General features: G+C 35.0%; 2 protein-coding genes across 4 annotated transcripts; both read right to left on the bottom strand.

Moving 5' to 3' along the window:
- Positions 1-2,443: 2,443 nt before the first annotated feature.
- LOC132067371 (U-box domain-containing protein 45) lies at positions 2,444-7,253 on the bottom strand. 3 transcript variants are annotated; one of them, XM_059460575.1, is made up of 3 exons: positions 6,580-7,253; positions 5,071-6,032; positions 2,444-2,756 (listed from the first exon to the last, which is right to left on the bottom strand). In XM_059460575.1, the coding sequence occupies exons 1-2, from the start codon at positions 7,071-7,073 to the stop codon at positions 5,111-5,113; spliced, it is 1,416 nt and encodes a 471-aa protein (XP_059316558.1). In that variant the 5' UTR covers positions 7,074-7,253; the 3' UTR covers positions 2,444-2,756; positions 5,071-5,110. The 3 variants fall into 3 exon arrangements, with proteins under 3 accessions (XP_059316558.1, XP_059316557.1, XP_059316556.1); XM_059460574.1 differs by having other exon boundaries at positions 2,444-2,803; XM_059460573.1 differs by lacking the exon at positions 2,444-2,756 and having other exon boundaries at positions 4,829-6,032; positions 6,580-7,252.
- A 10,609-nt stretch (positions 7,254-17,862) lies between these two features.
- LOC132066661 (uncharacterized) lies at positions 17,863-21,224 on the bottom strand. The gene is made up of 3 exons (XM_059459915.1): positions 20,909-21,224; positions 20,638-20,830; positions 17,863-18,401 (listed from the first exon to the last, which is right to left on the bottom strand). The coding sequence occupies exons 2-3, from the start codon at positions 20,750-20,752 to the stop codon at positions 18,019-18,021; spliced, it is 498 nt and encodes a 165-aa protein (XP_059315898.1). The 5' UTR covers positions 20,753-20,830; positions 20,909-21,224; the 3' UTR covers positions 17,863-18,018.
- Between the last annotated feature and the right edge of the window lie 1,866 nt (positions 21,225-23,090).

The raw sequence follows: 23,090 nt of genomic DNA on the forward strand, positions 1-23,090 counted from the left end.
AATCCCTTTTTTTAGTGCTAATAATATGAAGTTAGAATTAATATTTAAGATAGTTAACTTATAAGTAAAATGACTTCTGCTGTAATTGAGGAAATCAATCTTTATCCTTTTAATTATATAACCAAACACCAGCAAATGACTTAAGAAAAATTATTTTAATTTTCAAGACCAATGATTTTGTCAGTTAATCTTTTTCCCTCATGAATATTTCGTCATGTCGTGTAAATTTAAAAAGATGTCCCAGATCTATCTATCCCAATTTTAGGGAGTAATAATGAAGGTTAGTTATGAAAACTTGACAGTGAATTTGAGATAATGAAAGGAATTAGTGCCGACAACTAATTCAAACTCATTCATTGACATTTGACACTGACAGATTTTATCTAGGCAGCGAAGTCCAATTTGGACATGGTAGATCTCAAATTTTCACAATGGGGCCGACATGTTAGGCATTTAATTTTGTTTTCCTTCGATTGCAGTGAAAACATTGCCCATGACATAGTCAATAGATTACCGTAATCAGAAGTGTTTTTTCTACAACATGGTATGGATATAATATGGCTCTTCTCTACAATATGTGTGCGCCAAAGAGGACATAAGAATGGTGTAAGGTTGTCCCGTTATCTGCGTTCTGTTGAACTCTATTGTTGCTCAATAGTGCTTGTTATTCAGTTGTTTTGTAGGTTGGTATTGCATATTCTGCTCAAGTCAGTGATGTCTGGACCTCAGGAGGACTTGGCGGTGCTGCTGCAACATAGAAAATGAACTAAACTAAATGGATAGAGCGCAATGGCGGCGCATCCTTCAGCGATTCCAAGGAAAACTGAAAGTAGCAGAGCAAAACGATGAAGTCTCCATGGGTGATTGTAAGGTTGCTAAGTACAAAATGACCCAAGAAATCTTTTTCTGGTTATAGCTTAAATTGACAGTCACAAGGGTACAACATATTTCAAAACACAACAACCCGTCCGCCCTGAGCAAGCAGGGATGTCAAGAAGAGTATCCTGCTATTATTGAGGCCAATGGCAGGCAATGAGGGGAAATAGTTGGAGATAAACCAGGTGTACCAGCAAACACTCTCCTCCTAATAATTTCTCGGCAAGTATTTTTCCTCCATTTGGCATAATGCCTCCAAAGCATTATAATGTCCTTCAAGTCTCCAATTTGGTCTCATATATGGTCCAAGTTGACTTGAATATCAACTCTTAACTCTGGAAAGTTGACTCAGAATAGTTGGAAAAAGTAACATGTAAAATGGTTCATGTTCATTGTTCCATAAATACCATGACAAACAGGGCACTTTGAGGCACTACATCATGTTTAATTTTACCTCATTCACAAGCACCACTCCCATTTTGCTGGAATACCTCATATTTTAACTAACAAAAAGAAAAAAAAGAAAGAAAAAAAACAAAAAAAAAACAAAGTCCCTTTGGTTATTTCATCCGCAAGAAGGAAGTTAAAGGAAACGCTAAACAGTAGCTACTATAAAATGCATAGAATTCTTTCACTTTTCAATTGCCATACCTTTATTTCTTTCTGTGAAGCTGCAATGTCATCATTATTAAGAATATAATCAGTTTCCCTTAATTGCGAAAAGATAGGCTTTGGAGCATCTTGTTCTGATTCCATACTTCCTAGAGTGCAAATACAAAATAATGACACTATATTTTGCGATAAAATAGCAGATTTCAGGATGCAATCCATAGTAGATAGTAGCTCGAAGGTTTCATCATAACTCCAATAATCATAAATGGTGCTGATACTGTCAACAAATCAGTATCCTTGAGCAAAAGAGTGAAACTCCCAGCTAAGAGAATGTATACCTCATAGACTGTGCAGGCAAAGAGAATGTATACCTCTCATAGACTGTGCAGGCAAAAGACTCTGTTAGCAGTATTCATCTCTCTTTCAGAATTAGCAGTATTGATAAATTTATACCTTAATGTGAGCCTAGCTTTATCTGTTACTACAATAATTAAAGGAATAACTGAGAGACCTTTAAATACTTGCTTTGAAACAATAGGGAGAATAGCTATAGATACCTTCTAGCGTCATAGAATTCAGGATACAAAATTTTAGAATGAACAGATTCAACACAACTCATTTGCACTAAATAGCAGATCAGACATATAACCAACTTACAAGTATATAAGAATCAACGCTAGTTAACTAATGGTGAGAATATCATAATTTATCTCCATGCCAAATTAACTTACATTTGGAACTCCGGCTACAAAAACATTAGGATGAGATCAGCACCGTCAGTCACAAGAAAGTAGTAGACACAGTCGGAGAAGCATTTGATATGGAATGACCATACTTTCTCGACGGGCAGATTCACAGGTCAATGATTAAACAAGCATATACGTAAATCCCCGACCTGAACAATTTAATCTCTTTGCACAGTAAACACCTTCTACTTGGAATTTCAACTTGAACATCAGCAAAACTAGCAATAGAATCTCTACACAATAAAAGAGTCAACTAAAGAATGAAATTAAAGAAACAATAGAAGTTTTTTGTTTCTTCCCTGCACAATTAAACACAAGCTGACTCATGCAGCATCCTCGATATGAAAATTTGAATGTGCAATGATTAACCTCTTTGCGCTGGTTTTACAGACTATAAGGAGAGCTCATGCTCACAAGTTTTTCAGACGATCTTGGTTGCATTAAATTTCTTCCCTTTTTTGGTAAGTATTAAATTTGCTTCTGGTGAACCTGGTATGCCCAACGATGCAGCACTTTGTACACCTAAGTAGAAAATTTTCATATTGGCATTTGAACAAATAACCACATACCTGTACAGAATCAACCAAGAAACAAAGAACCATATATGCCTAAATCAAATACCCAAAATCATCGATACTGAACTAAAAATAGAAATAAATTAAAGCGCAAATGCAAGAGAATTTCAGAGGCAGAATGAATCCTTAATAAATAATCTCAAAAGAAATAGAATCGACCACTTACATGGTCACTCACTACACACCATGAAGAAACATAAGAAAACCAAGCATAATTCAGACAACCATCCCAAACGCATAAATGTTAGATTTTAGAGAGAGATCAATCCAGTCCTTTGGTACTCAGAGTCTATGCAGAAAAGTGATCCAACATGACCCGTAACTTGATGTGTAAGGGTGGACTAACACGACCTCTTAATTTATCATGGCTGAGAAGCCAACGCCACCAATTTTATAGGCAAAAATATGATCAAACAATATATTCGCCGGAATTAGATCACGATGAATAATTCGAGTTTGGCAGAAGGCAAGGGCAGAGGCCACTTTCCTCCAAGCTGCCATCCTCCATGCTCTAGAGAAGCAAAGGGACAGAACAAAGAGAAAGCAGCTTGGTTCATTTGGGGGAAAATGAAGAATACACGTGGCTTGCTACCAGTAGCGTTATACACATGTCCACAGTAGAAGCAAAACAAATTCGTTTGCCAACGAGATAAGCCCAAGTTCTATAGGACAATTAACAATACTCTTTGTACAATTGTTCATTGCAGTGTTCGTACACCCTTACTGTCATTTCTAAAATATAGTAATAGTAATATACTAGGTAGCTGGAGTATGTTATGCCAAGGAAAATGACAAGACACCCTGCTGCTGCCTCAAAAAATAATCAACTCAGATTGTCAGATTAATAAGAAAAAATATATATTTGTTGAGACCATGAACAGGACCTGGAACTCATCAAGTAAGGTACTGTACTGTTTAAAATGGACCGTTTGAAGGGGACTATGAAACGGACTTAAACTAATGGTTTCAGAAAAAAGAAAATAAAATAAAATACTCTACCACCATGGCTTCCTATTTGCTAGACCTCAAACTTTACTTATCCGACACTTGCAACTATATGTAAGATTATGTAACTTCCTTTGAAGCAAACTTTCAAGCAACAACGCAATGCCTTTTGTAGTGCTAATAATATGAAGTTAAAATTAAGATTTAAGATAGTTATAAGTAAATTGACTTGCGTTGTAATTGAGGAAATTAATGTTTATCCTTTTGATTATAACCAAACACCAGCAATTGACTTCTTAAGAAAAACTATTTAATTTTCAAGAGTCAAGACCAACAATTTGTTAGTTATTCTTTTTTCCCTCATGGATATTTAGTCCTGTCGTGTAAATTTAAAAAGATGTCCTACATCTATCTATGCCAATTTAAGGGAGTAATATTGAAGGTTAGTTATGGAAACTTGACAGCTATATAGCACATCTTTTTTACCAAAATCAACCAAACGACAAAGATGTATAATTTTGTACTGTTTGACTTTGGAACAAAGATATTACTTTGCTTGTTGAGAGAAGTCTCAAACCTCTCTAGTGAATAATTAAAGGAATTAGTGCCGGCAACTAATTCAAACTCATTCATTGACATTTGACACCGACAGTGTTTATCTAGGTAGCGAAGTCAAATTTGGACATGGTAGATCTCAGATTTCCAGGACCAGACAGCTCTTTTAAACTACAGATGTTGTCGTACACGCATAAAAACAAGGAAATGCAAAGCTTCCTTCCTACCATACATATTTAGGAACACCACCAACCAATTCTTAAATTGGAAGCAGGATCTAAACCTGCTCCTCGTATGCAATTTTCATACAAGGGAATGAAAACCCATTCTCATGGAATATGAGCTCTACTTTTGTTTTAAACTCACTCTTTATCTCCCAATGAGTTCTTTCAGCGAATAATTGCATAAAAACAATCAAGGGCTAACTAGATTATCAAAATTCAAAAAGACAGATTATTGCAATATCTCCCACAACATAACAGATACTATTGAATATCTAGCAAATGTATACCATTCCGATCAACAACAATGCCACTTCTTTTTTATTAGCAAGGGAGGTCTACAGCAACTAAATCTAGTTCGAGTACGAACTCTCTAACAGTAGTAGATATCCACGAACACGAAACTAAGCAGGAAGGAAGATTAACTAATTATAGTAGTATACTAATACTAAAATTTACAATATACCAGTACTACTATACTGCCATATAGTTATCCCAGAACTACAACAGCATCAAAGACGAGCCAAGACAAAGCCATACCTTAAACAGAAATTTCAAAACTACCAAATACTGAGTCGTCTCAAAATGGCACGCTCTTAGAAGTTGAGCTTGCTGTGAGAGTTTTCAAATGATCAGAAGGAAGAAATTCATGGGGTAGATTAGCCCTCTTCACTATCCTCTTCATGTTATTCTGTAAGCTCTGCTGAACTAATTGCTTCACTGCTTTTTTCTCTTCACTCATCATAGCATCCTCCATCCGATCTTTCAATTGAACAGTCGACGAATATGTTGTAGAAGCTTGTGGGGCAGATATGGCGGCGCTCATACCACCTCCACCACCTCCATAGTTTTCAGAAACTTGCTTTCCTTTGTCCACCCTCAAGCATTCCAAGATTCTGGATGCCCGCTTTTGAGCCAATGTGCTGCCTAGAAGGGTCAATTCGAGCAGGGCTGAAGCAACTCCAGCCTCAATCATTGCCTGTCTATCTCCATATGACTTGTGAGCCATCACCATCAAAATATATGATGCTTTCTCTTGGCAACCAGGTGCATCTGCCCAACTCAGAACGTCAATCAACATGGAAAAGGCATCCGGTACACTATTAATCGCCTTCCGGGCCTCTGCTGCTACTGATACTACATTGCAAAGAATGGACAGAATTCTCTCGCTTACATCCATATCTCCCAATTTGCTCATGATATACTGTATGAGATCAGTCTCAAGTATGGGGAACACGTTCAATGGCGAGATGGAAAGGTTGTAAAGTGCTCTCAACGAGTCTTCTTGACAACTATTATTTGTGTTGTTGTCCACATTCTTCAAAGTTTTGACGAGGAATGCAATTGCTCCGGATGAACCAATTATGGGTTTATTGGAGTCCAAAGCACTCAACCCAAGAAAATTAGCAACTACAGCTTCAGCTACCTCTGGATTTGGGAATTCAGTTACTAGCTTAAGCATCTTATGTATCGCCCCTGACTTAACAATAGCTGCTTTGTTTCTACAGTTAAATATAAACAAACAATTAGTTACCACTAATCTGTACTCCTAGTAGGCTAGGCTAGAAAATAATACTCTTCTGTCTCAATTTATGTAATACACTTGTCTATTCAAAAAAGAATAATACATTTCTATATTTAAAAATAATTTTAACTTAGAACTTCTCCTTTTTACGGCCACACAAAAATCTATATATCTTGTTTTAGACCACAATTTTCAAAAGTCAACCGTTATTTCTTTGTTAAACTTGGTAGGCGTTTGGCCACGAAAACCAAATATTTTTCACTTGGAATTTTGAAGTTGGAGTTGAGTTTAGTTATAGTTTTTTGCAAAGAATATTTGCTTGTTTGAATGTATTGAAAATGAAAAAAGCGAAAATAAGATTTTTGTGGTTTTCCAAATTCCTAATAAAGTGGCCAAATGCGGATTTCCAAATAAAGTGAAAAGAAATTCCGGAAAAAAGTGAAAAATTCTCAGGGCCAAACGGGTCCTCAAACTATATCACAAAAATCGGTAATGCAAAATGCGGTATTAAAAAAAAAACTTACGGATCATTGGCAATAGCAAGGTTAAGGAGGGCATAGAGAGAGGCAATGTGAGAAACGGAATCTTGTGAATCATCAAGTAATGAGATGAGTGGTGGAATGGCACCAAGCAAAGCTAAGTTAGTTCTTGCTTGAGAATCATCCTTAGTAAGTCGACGTACTTCCTTAGCTCCATCCAAAACACAGCTACTATCACTACTCTGTAAGCATTTCACTACTCTTTTCAACTCCTCCAACATTTGCATTTTACGCCCGATGTCTTCCTCCTCCTCGTTGTCCTCTGACAACTCAGACAACCTCAAGAGATCCGACAACTTGTTGTCGGATCCGGGAGGTTTCTTGTATTCACATTCAGATCTGGGTGGTGGCTGATCTGGAGGAGAACGCTTCTTGTGACCTCTGCCTCCGCCGCCGCAGCGGAGGGCGTCGAGGATCATGCGGCGGAAGAAGGAAGAGGGAACATTGTTCCCGCCGGGATGATGATGACACTTGCCCATTCGGATTTTGTTAATGTCGGCAATGCTGCAGCATTACTTACACCTAGAAATGGTGAAATGAAACTGAGGTGTAATGTAATAATGCTCGAGGAGTGGAGACTGATGAAGTGCTTGCTCACTGCTTTGCTGGGGAACTGCGAAGAGTCTTACTATAATTAATTACTCTCTCTCTCTCTCTCTCTCTCTGTCCCTACTATAATTATTGCTCCTCTGTTCCAATTTATTGTGCGATACTGTTCGAATAGATATAATCTTTAAATTTTTTATAAAATAATTTACATATTTAAAAATTAAATTAAAAAAAATATAAAAAGTACTCCTTCCGTGTTATTTTAAGTAGGCGTTTGGCCATAGAAATAAAAAAAAAAAAAAAAAAAATTTAGAGTTGGAATTGTGTTTGGCCATAATTTTTACAAATAATATTTTTTTATTAAAATGTACTCTTGTTTTGGTTGTGAAAAAAAACTTGAAAAGCAAGTTTTTCTTCTTTTTCAAATTTCAAATACAACTTCAAATTGTATTTGAAATTTTCATGGGGACACACTAATTTTTGAAAAAAAGTGAAAAAGTTTCAGGAAAAAAGTGAATAATTCTTATGGCCAAACGGGTCTTAAGTGTCTTAGTTTGACTTAGCATGAAGTTTAAGAAATAAAGAGAGACTTTTAAATCTTTTTGCCTTAAATTAAAGATGTATAAAGTAATAAAAAGTTAGTTGAATCTTATGGTTATAAACTTGTCAGGTAAGCTATTTGAATTGTTAATTTACTATATATAGGAAGAGATACTCTTTTTTGGAACAAATCAAAAAAGAAATTAAGATACTTAAATGGAGACGGGGGAGTAATATAAGTCACCAAATTAACAATTTAAAATATCTAAAAGGTCTTCGAATAAATCGCGGTAAAAAAATTTCCTGCTTGACTCTCGAAGAATAAAAAAATATCATATAAATTGGGAGACAGATGGAATATATATTTATAGACTTGTTTTATTTAGAATTTAAATTTGTATTTTTTAAAAAAAAAAAAATCTGCTCGTAATAAGTCGTGTGTGATAATCTACCACAAATTTGACTTAGTACCTAGAGAACTCTAGTCTCTAGCTAATTACATGAATGAAATGAAAGGACAAATACAGCTAACAGCTGACCACGATAACGTCTTTTCAAATTATTTTGAATCCAAATTAGCTAACTTATATTTTGCAAAAAGATATTACAATATTTAATTAAATGTCTAAAATATTTAATGCTACAATATTATTATATGATGAAATTAATAAAGTTAACTCACAAATAAAATATAAATAATTAAAAGCTTTGGTAATGCAAGATACTTTTGTAGATATTTTTCATATTAAACCATGCAAAAAATATTGAAAAATGAATGAAATTAAATTATTCTTACTTTAAGTAGAGGTGTCAAGTGGCAGGTTGGGCTGAATTTGGGCAAGTCAAAATGGTGAGCTGAGCTAATTAATGGGTTGGGCTGAGATTAGCTCAAAATTTATTTGGGCTGAAATGGCTAAAATGGGCTGGTGACCTATTTTTTTTAAGGGTCTATTTTTTGGGAAAACATTTTTCGTGGAATATTTTTGGAAAAAATATTTTCCACAAATACCAAACACACCCCAAACTTATTAGATACATGATACAAGAAAAGTGAATACATATAAAAAAATAAAGTAAATCTCAAGCAATAAACTTAAATTAAAGTAAATCTTAAATATGGTCTAAAATTGGGTTAAGTTGGAGATCATTTTAAAATTAATGTAATAATATATTTTCTCTTTTTCCTTTTGTGTATATCCATTAACGATTAAAGTACATGAATAGAATAGTACTGTAAGTGGTGGTTTGGTAGGTAGCTAAAATTTATACCTCCTACCAAATACGATACAAAAAATTAGTGCTGGAATATCCCAGCCTATACCATGCACCAAATGACCCCTAAGAATTTATTAAGTCGAGTGCGTAAAACTAAAAATGGTAAGAACACTTCAACAATTTAAAGTAATCTGAAAAGAATAGTACGCCCTCTGTTCACTTTTACTTGTCCACTATTCCCTTTATAGTTTTTCATTTTTACTTGTCAATTTTCACATATCAAGGTAAGACAAAAAAAAATTCTTGTTTTACCTTTAGCATTTATTACTCATTTCAAATCATTTTCCCAACTCTAATATAATTATACACCATTTAATAGGGGTAAAACGGGCAGCCCAGTGCACTAAGCTCCTGCTATGCGCGGGGTCCGGGGAAGAGCCGGACCACAAGGGTCTATTGTACGCACCATTTAATAGGAGTATTGTGGTAAAATACCTATCTTAATCATTGTTTCTTAAACAGCGTGAAAAGTCAAAATGTGACAAGTAAAAGTGAACGGAGGGAGTAACAGAACTGGGAATGAGAGACTATAAGAGGCACAAATTCAGAGGAATCCAAATGAATTGTAAAAGAATATTGGGAGTGAGGTTTAAGAACATGAATATTGAATTAAATAGCTTGGAATTCTGTCATTACAAATCAAGCAAAATCAAATTAGCTAATTAATTTCAAAAGGAAAAAAATTAAACCAATAAATACATTTCTAGAGTAATTTCTCTACTATAGTTCACTCCAAATTTTCGTTAGGCAGCCTCTAGCTTTCAAAGGGTGTAGGCATGGAAGAAAAATATTCAATTCTCCAGCAGCAAAGGTCCCTTTCTCCTTCCTTTGCTTCCATTTCATCCCTAAATCATTTTAAAATGTCAATTGCTTAGTAATCCTTAGTCGTCATTACAATGCTCAAAGTAAACAAACCTTAAATATATTCGCACCATAAAGTATGATAAAAGAGAACCAGTTAAATTTTCAACTTACAACTGTAATATGTAGAAACTTAAAACGGAAAAGGGCCTAAAATACCCTCGAACTATTAAAATCAGTGCTAAAATACCCTCTATCTACCTTTGAGCCCCCAAATACCCCCGTCATCCACTTTTTGGATCTAATATACCCTTATTTCTAACAGCCCCATCTCATTAAACATGTGGCATTATTTAATTGGTTACCCATATAATTAACTAAACTCATTAAATTTAATCTAAGTTGACCGGATCAACCCATCTAACTTTTCAACCGGGCCCGACCCCCCCCCCCCCCCAAAAAAAAAAAATTAAATCCCTCATTTAATCGATTTAGAACCCTCCAACCCTTCCTCATCTTCTTACTAGGGTTCTTAGAAAATTATTCAAATTTCTTCTTAGTTTTCTACAGACATTGGTCTTGAAAGTTTTCGTTCACTGCGAAGGCTGCAAAAGGAAAGTCAAGAAAATTCTACAACAAGTACTTGGTAGTTATTTACCCCCCTTCTCAAATATATACCCTCTTCTTTCATTTAATTTCTCTTATTGAGCTTCATGACACGGTCTAGTTAATTTGTCTGATGAAAAAAATATCATGTTTTGAAATTTCTGTATTTGGTTAAAAGTTTTAAATTTTCATGTTTTTGTTCTTGAAAATTTAATTTTGTTTCCTTTTTTAGGAGTGTATGCCATAGATATTGATCTCAAACAACAGAAAGCAACAGTAACTGGGAACGAAGAAGCAGAATCTTTGTTATAGTTCGCTTTTATGCGGGTTAAGGCATAAAAGTAATCCGAGGTTGTTGGTGCTCTAAATTGGATATTTAGTGTTTTAGAGTCGCCACTTAATTTATTCAAAAGGAAAATCGGGTTAAAAGAGTTTTTCAGACCAAAAAAAAGTCTTTTTGGACCAGAGATCGAAGTAAGGGTTCTGGTGATCCCAGGGAAGGTTTTACGCACCTTGTTATTAAGGATCCGTAGAATACGGTTGACCTACGAGCTTCAGTGTAAGGTTTATTTATTTGCTTATGTGTTAAATTTTTCGCAAAAAAGATAGCATCTTTATGTTCATATCATCATATACTTTAGAAAATTTCGGCAAAAAATCCCCTTATAAATAAGAGGGTTTTGATTTGAAAATCCACGCAAGTGTTCAACTCACTTCGTTTTCAGACTAGGACACACCCGGGATCGCTCTCGAGTAGAGTCACTACTATTCTAGTCCTGACGAAATGAGTTTAGTACTTACGGGTTTTTATTATACCGTATATAGAAAATATGGGATATATTCCCGCTTTGATACATATAAATAGAAATCACAAATGCTTTAAGTCCAATTTTAAGTGAAGCCCATAAGTTAACTTGATATTCACAGCCCAGATCCATCAGAGCCTCTTACTCGTCCCAACATCCATTTTTTCAGTCCAAAGTGTTTTGGGCCCAAATGTTACAATTTCCGTCCATCAGTCCAAAACAAAATGGTCTAAAGCCCACAATTTTCGGTCTAAATTTAAGTACTCTGATCCAAAATGTATCCAGTTTTAATCCAAGTTCAATATCAGAAAAATGTCTCATTTAAGTCCATTAATTATGGGCTTCCTGGCCCAAATTTAATGTAGAACTGCTATATCTCTAACCCCAAATTTCTTTACAAAGGCACCATTTTTAGTTCGGAAAGACTACTTAATTTCCGGATTTAGCTTTTGACCAAAACACGTCTCAACTTTGTAAAAACAGAACTCGTAGTTAGAAGAAAAAGTCTATTTTCCACAAGGTCCAGTCTCTTGATGTTACACAAATTATTAATACCTCAGTTTATACTTAGCAAACATCTATCATCTCCTCAGAAATCATTTTTTAGATCGAAAGCCCACATAAAGAAAACGGTTTTATACGAGTCAAGATTTTGAAAAAAAAAGAAAAAGATTTGCACTGGTTTTAGTTTAATTACCTATTTAACTAAGCCTCATTTGTTTTCATTAAGATTAAAATATTTGAATTTGAATGTACATCTGAATGATTAAGATGTTGTCTCTAGGTCTGAACACTGAATGATTAAGACTGTTTGTTTTTCAACATCTTAATGTGCATAATGTATTCGTTTAAACATAATAAATATACAATTTAAATAAAAAATAACTAAATATCAGAAAATAAATACAATAAAATAAAATATTATTTGATAAAAAATGAAACACTTATGTTCACTAGTAATGGTGGAGATGATTTGTAGTCGTGGTGGGTGTTGAGTGGAGGTGGAGGGGTGTGTGGGTGGTGGGTGGTTGGGGTGAGGGGTGGAGGTAGTGGAGGCGGTGTGGAATGGGGTTGGTGGTGGGAGGTGGGGAGTGAGAGTGGGGGTGGTGGGGAGTGGGGGGTTGGAGTGGAGAGTGAGTGGTAGGGTGGGGTTGGAGTGGAGGGTGGGTGGTGGGGGTGGGGTTGAGGTAGAGGGGTGGGGTTGGGGGTGGATACCTCTTAATGATATTAAGACTTGGTTTAAGATCTTAATGATTAAGACCTATTCAGACCCAATAAGTGCTTAGATCTTAATGCAAACAAATGAACTTAATAGCCTAAGGACCTCCAATAAGTGCAAACAAATGAGGCCTAAGTGTCAATCCTAAGTTCTACATTCATAAGGGTTTCACTAATAGTAAAGGTTTAATTTTACAACCCATACATCAAATAATCAAATAAGAAGGTAAAGAAATCTAGTTAATGGGCTACCCGCACCCATTAACACTATTTTCACCCATAGTTGGGCCTTCACCATTTTCACCCATGGTTGGGCCTTCCAAAAAAAAATAAAAAATATTGGCTTCCCTTGCAAATAGCGAACACCGGGCCCAATCCTTGTATTTGAGAAGAAATGACCCAGAAATGCAAAAAAAGGGGTTCCCAAATAAAAAGATAAGAAATTAATATCATGTATACACACTTAGGCAAACATTGAAACAGATAATCAAATTCAAATAGAATGGGCCAAAACAAGTACAAAATTTAAACAGCTTTAACATTTAACCAAAACAGAGATGGATATATACCTATGTATATCTTTGGTATACATAATCACACACATCCATAGGGATTTTTTAAATGGTCAATATAGGAAAGCTTTTACCCCCGTATTCCCGATGCCGCACAAAATCCAAGGGGTTTCTTTGAACCCCAGGCATGGAAAACACCGGGGAGGGCTTAAGCTTGATCCTTAATGACCACTTAAACCTCCCTATTAATGTGTTACATGAGAGTATACTATACAATACACATATTTATATGGCCAAAACTGCCTTGGCTAGATTTCAGGAAAGGGGTACTTGAACTAGCAATATAAAACAGTAGACAGAGATCAAGCAATGCATATGAGACTAACATATATAGACAGTAAGCTTAACATCTTGATATATTTCACTATTTCACATGATCCAAACAGGGACAAGCATGACCCTTCAATAGGCTGTCACTAAAAACAGCGTAGAAAAGGGGTACAAGTTTGTGTTATACAAACATAAGCATGGCTTTCAACAAAGGGAAAAATAATAACCAAACAGTAGCATAAGTCAACCATAATGTTTAGACATGCTAAAATTACATTCCCCACACCAAGATCACGCATGTTTAAGGACCAAAGCACAAGTCCCAGCTTTGACATAGATCATGCCATTTACAGAATCAACTAAACCCAACCCTTGCATTAATCAAGCTTAGTTATAAACAGGGTCTGACTATGCCACCCATATGATACCTTCTAGAGTTTAACAATAGCACACAATGATCAACCAATCATGTTCAAGTTAAGATAACATCTAGACAATACATCCTAAAGCAGATTTAACACATAATGATCCCATTTTGAGTTTATTTCCCTACTAATACACGAGACACTTCTCATTAGGTCTTATATGTCACTTACAGTTCAAGATTAATGCAACAGAACAGGTTGTAGCCACATCTGGAGCTATCAAAATATAGCAAGCATATGACCAAACACACACGCTCAATAACTAAACTAACATGCCTAACTTATTCTTTGTAAACACCCACAAGCAAAATTGACTCTCCTATTCAAACATGGACCAAGCTAATGGGCATATCCAATCAGGAAAAACATGTCAACCATAAATTAAAAAGGCATAGATCATATAAATGACATTTAAAATGTCATTTTTAACTAGCGTTTTATAAGCTAAATCAAACAGCACATAATGCGTCTATTATAGACAACATGGACTAAAAACAAGATTACACTAACCTGACATATGTATTTAAATGATCATAAGACTAATTCTAAACAATATACACTGATCAACAACCAATACGCTAGATAAAACTTAATCATTCAACAAATTAAAGCAGGAAATAGCATAGCTAAAATAAAAACATCCTAACACTACATAAAAAATAAACTAAACTACCATAAAGAAACACATAGCACATGATAAATGCGAAGAATAAAAGAGAAATGGGAAACTACCTTTTTGATGTGCAGCCTTGAAGAGATTGAACTTGGAATCAACTCCAAATGCCCCAAATCAACAAGAACACCCAAGAAATAGATTTAAAATTTTAAACTCATTGAAACAATTAAAGGTCTCAAGCAGAAGCTAGAAACTACAAGTATTTTCAGTGCTTGCAAGCCAAAATTTTAGATTGCAAGATGTGTAGATCTCCTCCTCTTTATTTTTTTCAAATGAAAATAGAGACCCTATTTAAAGAATCCCCCAAATTTCCCAAACCCTAGAGTTTCAATGTGGGATGAACCTCAGATTTGAGGTTCTCTCCTCACAATTCCATATTGTAGGGTTGAGATTTCAGTAAAAAAATAAATAAATATATATATATATATATCAACAGTCCAGTTTAAGTCAACAACAGATCGATCCAGAGGTTTTATAAAAAACCAATCAAAATTCAGTATTTCAAACATATGCCAACAAAACTCATTAAGGCTTTGCAGGTTTTTTGAACGTTGAAGATACAAAAAGTAGAACAAAAGCAAAATAATACCTTGTTTGGATGATTTAAAACGAAAATGGTGAAGAACATTAATTAGCTTACTTCAAATGGCCACATAGACCTGAAGAAACTACAAAACCACTCTGTAACCATGCCAAAATAAGGAGTGTGACGTAGAGGAGAGAGAATCTCTCTCAGTGGCTCTAGGGTAAAGGGGGGAGGGGAGAGGGGGAAAAGAAGAGATGGGGCACGTTTGGGCGAAAAAACGATAAAGAAGCTTTGGCCCCTTCTCTTAGATCGTGACTTGGGTCGGGTCTGGCCCCTGTTGGGCTGGACTCGGTCCGCTATATTTTAAAAAAGAAAAGAAAAGGAAAGGGCCCGTTATATATATGTATATATCCTATATGTGTACGTGTATATGTCTTATATATACGGATATATTATATATATGTATGCATTACGTATGTATACGTGCATATGTCATATATATATATATATAGACACATGGCATACAAATATAAATATATATTAATGCATATACATGTAAAAAGGGAAAAAAGTGCAAATTAATAAATAGGCAAAGATTGATTGCTAGACAAATTAATTAAAACTACATAAGCAATTAATTAAAAACACGACTGACCTTCACAAAATAAAGGATTTGCCAGTATGGCCTTAATTGAATTAACAATGAATTTTGTTATTTCAATTATAGCCTCATTTGACTAACGAATTGATTATTCCAATTGTAGCCACAAGTAAACATATAATAAGAAATTTACAAATATAGCTATAGTTAATTATCCAAATTAATTATACATAAATGGAGAATTGGCCACATAAATGGAGTTTCCAGAAATAAGACTTTTGGGGGTAAGAATGATTATTTATTTCAATCAAATCAATTTCCTTGAATTAAAATGGGGTAAATATTTGCTGATTACTTTCTGATAATTTGGACAATCAAATAAATAATTATTTTCTGCTTGAAATTATTAAAATGCATCATTAATTGTTGTAAAGTAATTTCCAAATGGTTTATTAGAAATTATTTTACCCAACAGTAAAGGTAAACTATTATCTCAGATAGCTTGTAAAATCATCCTGATTTTCCTAAAAACATTTATTACCCCATTTAATATCCAAGTACTTTGAACAATTAAAATAAATTAGGGGAGGTCAAAAATTAGGTGTCAACATACTCAGGAAACTACACAAGTCCGGTAAACACGTCGAATCAATCATTGTTTATTGCATTCTCTCTGTTAAATACCAAGCACATCCTATTCTATTTCTTCTCCTCAACAAGTTCAGTCCCGTACTTGTAAATGCGGATTGATTGCAAGACATTTTACTACTACGACTCTTGAGAATGGTGGACGTTGATTTTACAAATGTCACCTTCCTGGGTCAAACTCGTGTGGTTATTGGGATTGGATCGATGGTAAACTTCCACCTCATGTGTCAACGATGATCCACAATCAAAAAGTTGAATTGGATTCAATTCGAAGGAAGAAACCATTTGAAGAAGATCGCGGAGGGTATGGGTGGTATTGAAAGCCAAGAACTCAACAAAGTGTCCAACATCGATTCAGAGTTGAAGGATATAGATGTTACTGAAATTTTCGATTTGAAGAAAGTTTCTACCTTGGAGGATAAAGTGTCAATCTTAGAGTTGAATAGTGGTATTGAAAGTTCAAATTTGAAGAAAGTGGAAAACTTGGAGTTGAAAGTTCACCAATTGATAAGCTTGCTTCTAATGTCTTGGGTTATTATTGTTGGTTTTGTAATTGGCAAGATTATGTAGTGTAATTGTTGGTTGTTATAGCTGCCAACAAAATGCAGAAATTTAGTGCCATTATTTGTTTTTGTTTTGGGTTGGTTAGGTTAGTTTTTGTGAGTTGGTGTTGATTTCCACTAAATTTGTTGTGCACTAATTGATGTAATGTTGGTATTTTGGTTACTAATAAAGAATTTCTGCATTTGCTCATAAGTTGTTCAAGATAAACTGTATTACTTTGCATTCAAACCATATAGCATATATATGTTAAATTGTGTCAAATAGTTTGGAAGTTCTATTTTTTTTTTTTTGTTAGTATATTTAAATGGGATGTAGTAATTCTGTTTATGTTTCCATATGCCGAAATGAGCATATGTATGCATGTGTTGGCACTTGGTAAAAACATGGCTTTTTGTTGATGGATCTGTGAGCTTTTGGTATGAGTTGCCACTTGATAAAAGCCAGAGCTGCGGCAGACCAAGGAAAAAAAGGCTTCATGGCACTACTGCATACAAGTTTACTAAGAACTGCACCAAGACTTAAATTAAACAGCTTTGTAACTTAGTTTCGATAACTGTCTGTCATGTGTATGCTTACAAAATGTATTTGCTAGTTATTTCAAAAAAAAAAAAAAAAAAACTTCCAATAATTTGTCGGCCTAACCAAAACCGTATCCAAGCTAGTGCTGGAGTCTGCTTTTCACCTTTGTCTAAAACTCACAATCAGAATAGCTGCAATGCTCCAGCAAAAGAAGCTGCAAGAAGTAAGGGAGTAACACGTCCAGTTGTATACGTCAATTGCAAGTTGCCCCCAATAAATGGATCCTGTTATAGAAGATTATTAAGAAGCTCTTTGTATTCAACCTGTTATAACCAAAATAAATAACATGTAAAGATACTGCACAATTCTAATGGTCAAAGCCAGGTGCTAAACTATTTGGTTCAAGGAATGCTTTATAAAATACTTCTATTTGAAAGAAACCTGATGATATAACCATAAATCCATAAAAGATTAAGCAAATGACCAAGTGGTGGTTACATGCTACTCTGCTAGAACTTTTTGTAGGTTCACAAAACCACAAAACCAAAATTATACCAATAGAAGAAAGATCAAAAAAGAAGAAACAACAGGTTTAATGTATTCAACAATAGGTCAATGGCCATGAAGTAGTCTTGTGGTTGAACATTTTGCGAAATACATGCCAATCCATAAAAACTAAGCACCCAAAAACTTTTGAAGTGAATCAATACAGCCACTTCCAAGACTGATTCACAACAAAAAATAGCAAAATATGAAGTTTAATTGTGCCATTACATAACATTGAAAAACTTAAAAAGAAACAACTACTTGAACCAAGTCACTTATGCCCTAATGCTTTCCCCTCGTTTCCTTCAACTTCCCAATTTTCTTCTCCATTGCTACTTCTAACTGATTTGAGGTCACACATGGTTTGTATCTCCAACCCAACTTTCTTGGTGAGTATGGAAGATTAGTAGGCCTACTCACACTATTCTCATCTCCCTTGAAGCCAATTTTTCTTGAAACAGTTAGTTGCTGATGCATCTTCTTGAGCTGAAGCCTAGTTTTAGCTTCAGATATCACCTTAGGCCTAAGAATTGGCTGCTCATCCTCATCATCAATTTCTGCATCATCATCTTCATCAACAAGTACTCTTGAAGGTGAAACTGGTTGGTTATTTGAAGTTGAAGGTAAATCAATATTTTTGGCAGACTTCTTTGAAGGTGCAGTAGCTTTGTTGTCACGCCCCAAACCATGGCCTGGGCGAAACACGGCACTCGGTGCCTTACTGCATGTGACCGAGCGAACCACATGGCTTGCTGAATCATCATGAGGCATAACATGAGCGGAATATAACGTGAATATATGATGAGCCTTTATAAAATGCAATAAGTCATAATACTTGATCAAAATACTTGTTTAAACATGAGTGCGGAAATAACATGAATAAGCCAAAATGGCTATACGACTCTGAATGTCTAACATAACATAATTGACTTGTCTAGTCTATGAAACCTCTATCATGAGTCTGCTGGAGAACATACTTACTAGGACAAGGCCCCCAGCATACCTTAGATGCATAACTAATTGAAAAAAAACAAAGAGTTGACTAAACCCCGAATGAGATGGGGCTCGCCAATAAGCGATACGAATGCGTCCTGCGAGCGTATGTGTCATCCGTAAATCGTTCGCATCGTGAAATGCAGGCCCGGCAATAAAAGGGGACGTCGACATTGAATGTCTTGGTATGTAAAGCAAGCGAAAGAAATAATACGGGACATAAAGTAATAAAGATAAGAATCGAACGTGAAACCGAAACCTGGTTATGAGCATGAACATGAATACATATATAATATAAAGCATGAGTAAAAATATCATAAGCGGGGAGAGCAATAACTTATAACCGATCCATGGTTCAGTGCTTGCGTCCCGCCCGCGAACACTCGATCCTTGCTAGGGAACATGAGATTTAATAAAATATGAAAGGATCCGTCATTATGAGAATCATCCTAACATGAGTGGATTAATCCTCATCCTACGGTGGCAACGTAGTTTCAGGCTATCTGAAGCCCTCCTCGGTAATTAAAGCAACTCCCAAAAACATGAACATGTAAAATAGTGGCACTTGCTGCCCATAATATATCATGAAACATAACTTGCTTGTACATGGTTTTCATGAATCATAACTTGCTTATACATGGTTTTCATGAATCATAACTTGCTTACATGAACTTGTAAAAGTTAGTATTTTGCTAAAAAAAATATCATAGTTTATCATAACATAACATGCATGTAAGAACCCATGGAATGAGATATATGGGTTTTTCATAGATTACGGACGGATTCTTAATAATCATAAAGAAATATTAAGAACACAATGATGGAATTATAACAATTCATACTTAGTATAATCATAGACATGGACCTAGGGTTATCATGAGCATGGCGTAAAAACCCTAGTTTTCATAAAGAATAATAATTTATGGATTATGAGGCGTGGGGAAGAATAATGATGTTCCCACACGTAGATAGTAACTCTACATACCTTAATCGCTCCAAAACTTGAAGAAAAGTCTGAATCTTTGAAGAAGAATTCCAAAAGCTTTGAATTTGGAAACCTTGAGAGGATTTTCACTGATTTTTGTAGCTACTGTTTGTGGCTCAAAGGGTACTGTTCCGGACCTCCAAATCCAATCTCCACCGTTCATATTTTAGACTTATGTGTTATGAACACTAAATTAAAATTTGGGCTTGATCCAACGGTTAGATTATCTGACAACACCAAATTAATATGGCTGGTCGGAATGAAACTCAATAGAAAAATACTAGAGTTTTCTCCAACTTTTTTACAACTCTTGATTTTTATAGGGTAACGGGATGGATGGATTTATTCTAGTCTTTATAAATGATAAATCTTGTAGAATACAAAGGTTCTTCATTAAAATATTTACCTTGGAGGAAACCTTAGGAAACTAGATTGCCAAACTAAATTCTTGAAAGTTTCTTGATTTTTCTTGATTGCAAGAATGAGTTTCTTGCAAGATTGAAGTGTCTAGGTTCTTTAGCGATGGAGGTAGAGAGAAAAAGAATAGTCTCTTAGGGTTTAGAATAGTGTTAGGAACATTTTTATTTCATACAATTATAAAATAAGGAGTCCCAATTCGAGTAGAAAAAGGCTAAAAACGTAACCCAAAATATGAAAATTCTGCTCCGACCAAAGGATAGTAAAACAGGCATAACTCTTAGGACAGAGCTCTGTTTGAGCTCCATAAGATACCGTTGAAAATCTATTCCAAAGGGCTACAACTTTCATGTTTTAAGTTTTCTCAAATTATCAACTAATCAATGAGTTACGGGTGCCCGAAGTAGGCTGGTCAACCACTTTCGTAATACGTACAAACTTTCAAATTTTTCTCTAAAACTCTAACGTTATGAGTCTAACATGAGTTCTAAGATACGAGGTGTTACATTTGTCCTTGCCTTTTCTCTTTGATTTTGAAGGTCCAACAACTTCAAAAATTGGTTGGCTTGATTGTTGGCTAGTCTGTTGACTGGAAGAGGCATTAAAGACAGGGTTGGGCATGGATCCAAATTCAAAATCTTGATTGGCTTGGGGTGCTGACAAAGGCACATCTTGGACTGTTTGTGCACCTCTTTGAAGCTGCAAATATTGTCAAATTAGTTAGACATATAAATAGGATAGTGTAAACATTGGATAATTAAGGAAAAATTATTTTACCAGAGGACATCTTCTTCTGTTGTGGCCTGTTGCACTACAGTGCCCACATGCCGTTTTTAGACTTTTGCTTGAATTCTTCCATAACCCTCCCTCTTCCTTGCCTCATCCTTTTCTCTTGTTCTCTTAATCTTTGGTCTGCCAACCATTTTATGTATTTATGGTGGCTCTATAGCATGAGATGGATCAACTTTTCAGAATTTGTCACCTCTAACAGGTTGTATTTTATGCATGTACACCAATATGTAAGCCTCTTTTGAATACCACCAATGCATCTCATTCAGTGGTTCTTGTTTGTCATGAAGTAAAGCTTTAATGGCATAAGGACATGGAATTCTTGTCAAGTCCCATATCCTACATGTACATTTCTTTCTAAGTAGATCCACAACATGTTTATCTCCACTCTCAACCACCTCATACCCTAAGTCTCCATTACCTTGAACTTGACAGCCTTGTGCAATGATTCTGAAATCATTAAACAAATCCATGGCATATGGGCTGAAATCTCCAGTCTAAGTTCTTGCCTCATCTTCAAGATCTTCAACCTAGTCATCACCTATACATAACATTCAGAATAAATGACAATGAATGAGACATATATTGAACTGTATCAAACTCAACAACACCAAAAAAAAATAACTTGGTAGCTGCATTATATGGCTATGATCTGAATAGATCTTGTTGCATCTGTTCTGATTTGGCTATACAATTGCCCTATTAGTTGAGTTGGAAACAAATGGAGTAACTGCTAAGTCTGTGCTACCACTTAGCCAGTAGGAATGGACAAGTAGATAAGAAACTTTGAATTTATGGTTGCTTTCAAGTATGCATTTCAATTGCTTTCAAGTACGCATTTCAAACAAACAAACAAAAACAGACATCCAACAACCCAATTGCAGTAAGAAGCATAATGTGAGATTCAATTTTCACATTCAAGAAAAAGTCCCAAATCAGTTTTACATATAAAATGCACAGGGGTTCCTTACTAATGGTACATGTTGCAAATACCAAATGTGCATTCTCCGAGTATCAAAATTTTGACCCCCATTTTGATAACTAATTCATCCTATTTTCTGTTGCCATCACTGATGCTTATCTCCCTTGTTTATGTCTAATTATCTAACTATAGCTTTTGGTGATCCTATGGTGATTTTATCTTCAAAAAGTGGCTAAATTTATTCCTTAGAAGACAAGGTGGAAACTCAAGAAAGAGAAATCTGGGATTTCCACTTATAGCTTCATTTAGAGCTGGCTTGTTGGTGCTTAGAACATTTACAACATCAAATATTACATTTTTCCTAACTGTAGCATCATTTAGAGCTGGCTTATTGGTGCTTAGAACATCTACAGTATCAAATATTATATTTTTCCTAACTGTAGCAACATTTAGTTATCTCAACTGTAGCATCATTTAGAGTTGGCTTATTGGTGCTTAGAACATTTAAGTATCAAATATTACATTTTTCCTTGTGTTTTGTTTCCTTCATACTATATCCTTGCATTCTGTTTGCAGTCTGTACTGTTCTGAGATTAGAGGAAGGCAAAGAATGCATTATAGTTGGGACTCTCTACAAGCACATGAAGTTTAAACCTTCTATAGAGTAACAGATATACTCAGCAACCCATAGAATCTACCATGTACAGAAATACTGACAAACTCAAATAAAGATTCCATTTTTACACACAAAAAAGGTACCAAATCAGGATCCAAGAACATCTAAATCACCAGAAAAACTAAAACCTACCTCTTGTACTAAATTAAGAAAAATAGATATACTCAGCAACCCAATTGCAGTAAGAAGCACAATGTGAGAGATCAGATAACAAAATTGCAGTAAGAAGCACAATGTATGATCACTGGAAATATTTAATCTAACAAAACTGTCTTTCTTAGCATTGTCACTCTAAAGACATTTCAGCACAAGATTCGGTAAGACATAATTCTAGGAAAGGGAAGTCAAACAAATATACCTTTATTCTAATATCTTCCAACATCTTGATCATTGGTTTTGTCCTTGCTTCTAGAATCCATTTGTTAAATGACTTAGTAAAATTATTTTCAACTAAGAAGTTCTTGCAGACTGTGTCAAAATAGGCCCTGCACCAGTGATCTGCAGGGTACCACAATAGATCTTTGACAGCTTGTTCAGACACAACACCCATGGAATTCAACTGATCATGGAAT

This window comes from Lycium ferocissimum, chromosome 8, assembly GCF_029784015.1.
Source record: "Lycium ferocissimum isolate CSIRO_LF1 chromosome 8, AGI_CSIRO_Lferr_CH_V1, whole genome shotgun sequence".
NCBI lineage: Eukaryota > Viridiplantae > Streptophyta > Magnoliopsida > Solanales > Solanaceae > Lycium > Lycium ferocissimum.

Coding starts and splice junctions, on each gene's coding strand:
- LOC132067371 (XM_059460575.1), bottom strand. CDS start 7,073: ATGGGCAAGTGTCATCATCATCCCGGCGGGAACAATGTTCCCTCTTCC. Junction 6,033..6,579: donor CTTGCTATTGCCAATGATCC/GTAAGTTTTTTT, acceptor ATTTAACTGTAG/AAACAAAGCAGCTATTGTTA.
- LOC132066661 (XM_059459915.1), bottom strand. CDS start 20,752: ATGCCCAACCCTGTCTTTAATGCCTCTTCCAGTCAACAGACTAGCCAA. Junction 18,402..20,637: donor GAGAAAAGGCAAGGACAAAT/GTAACACCTCGT, acceptor GTGACAACAAAG/CTACTGCACCTTCAAAGAAG.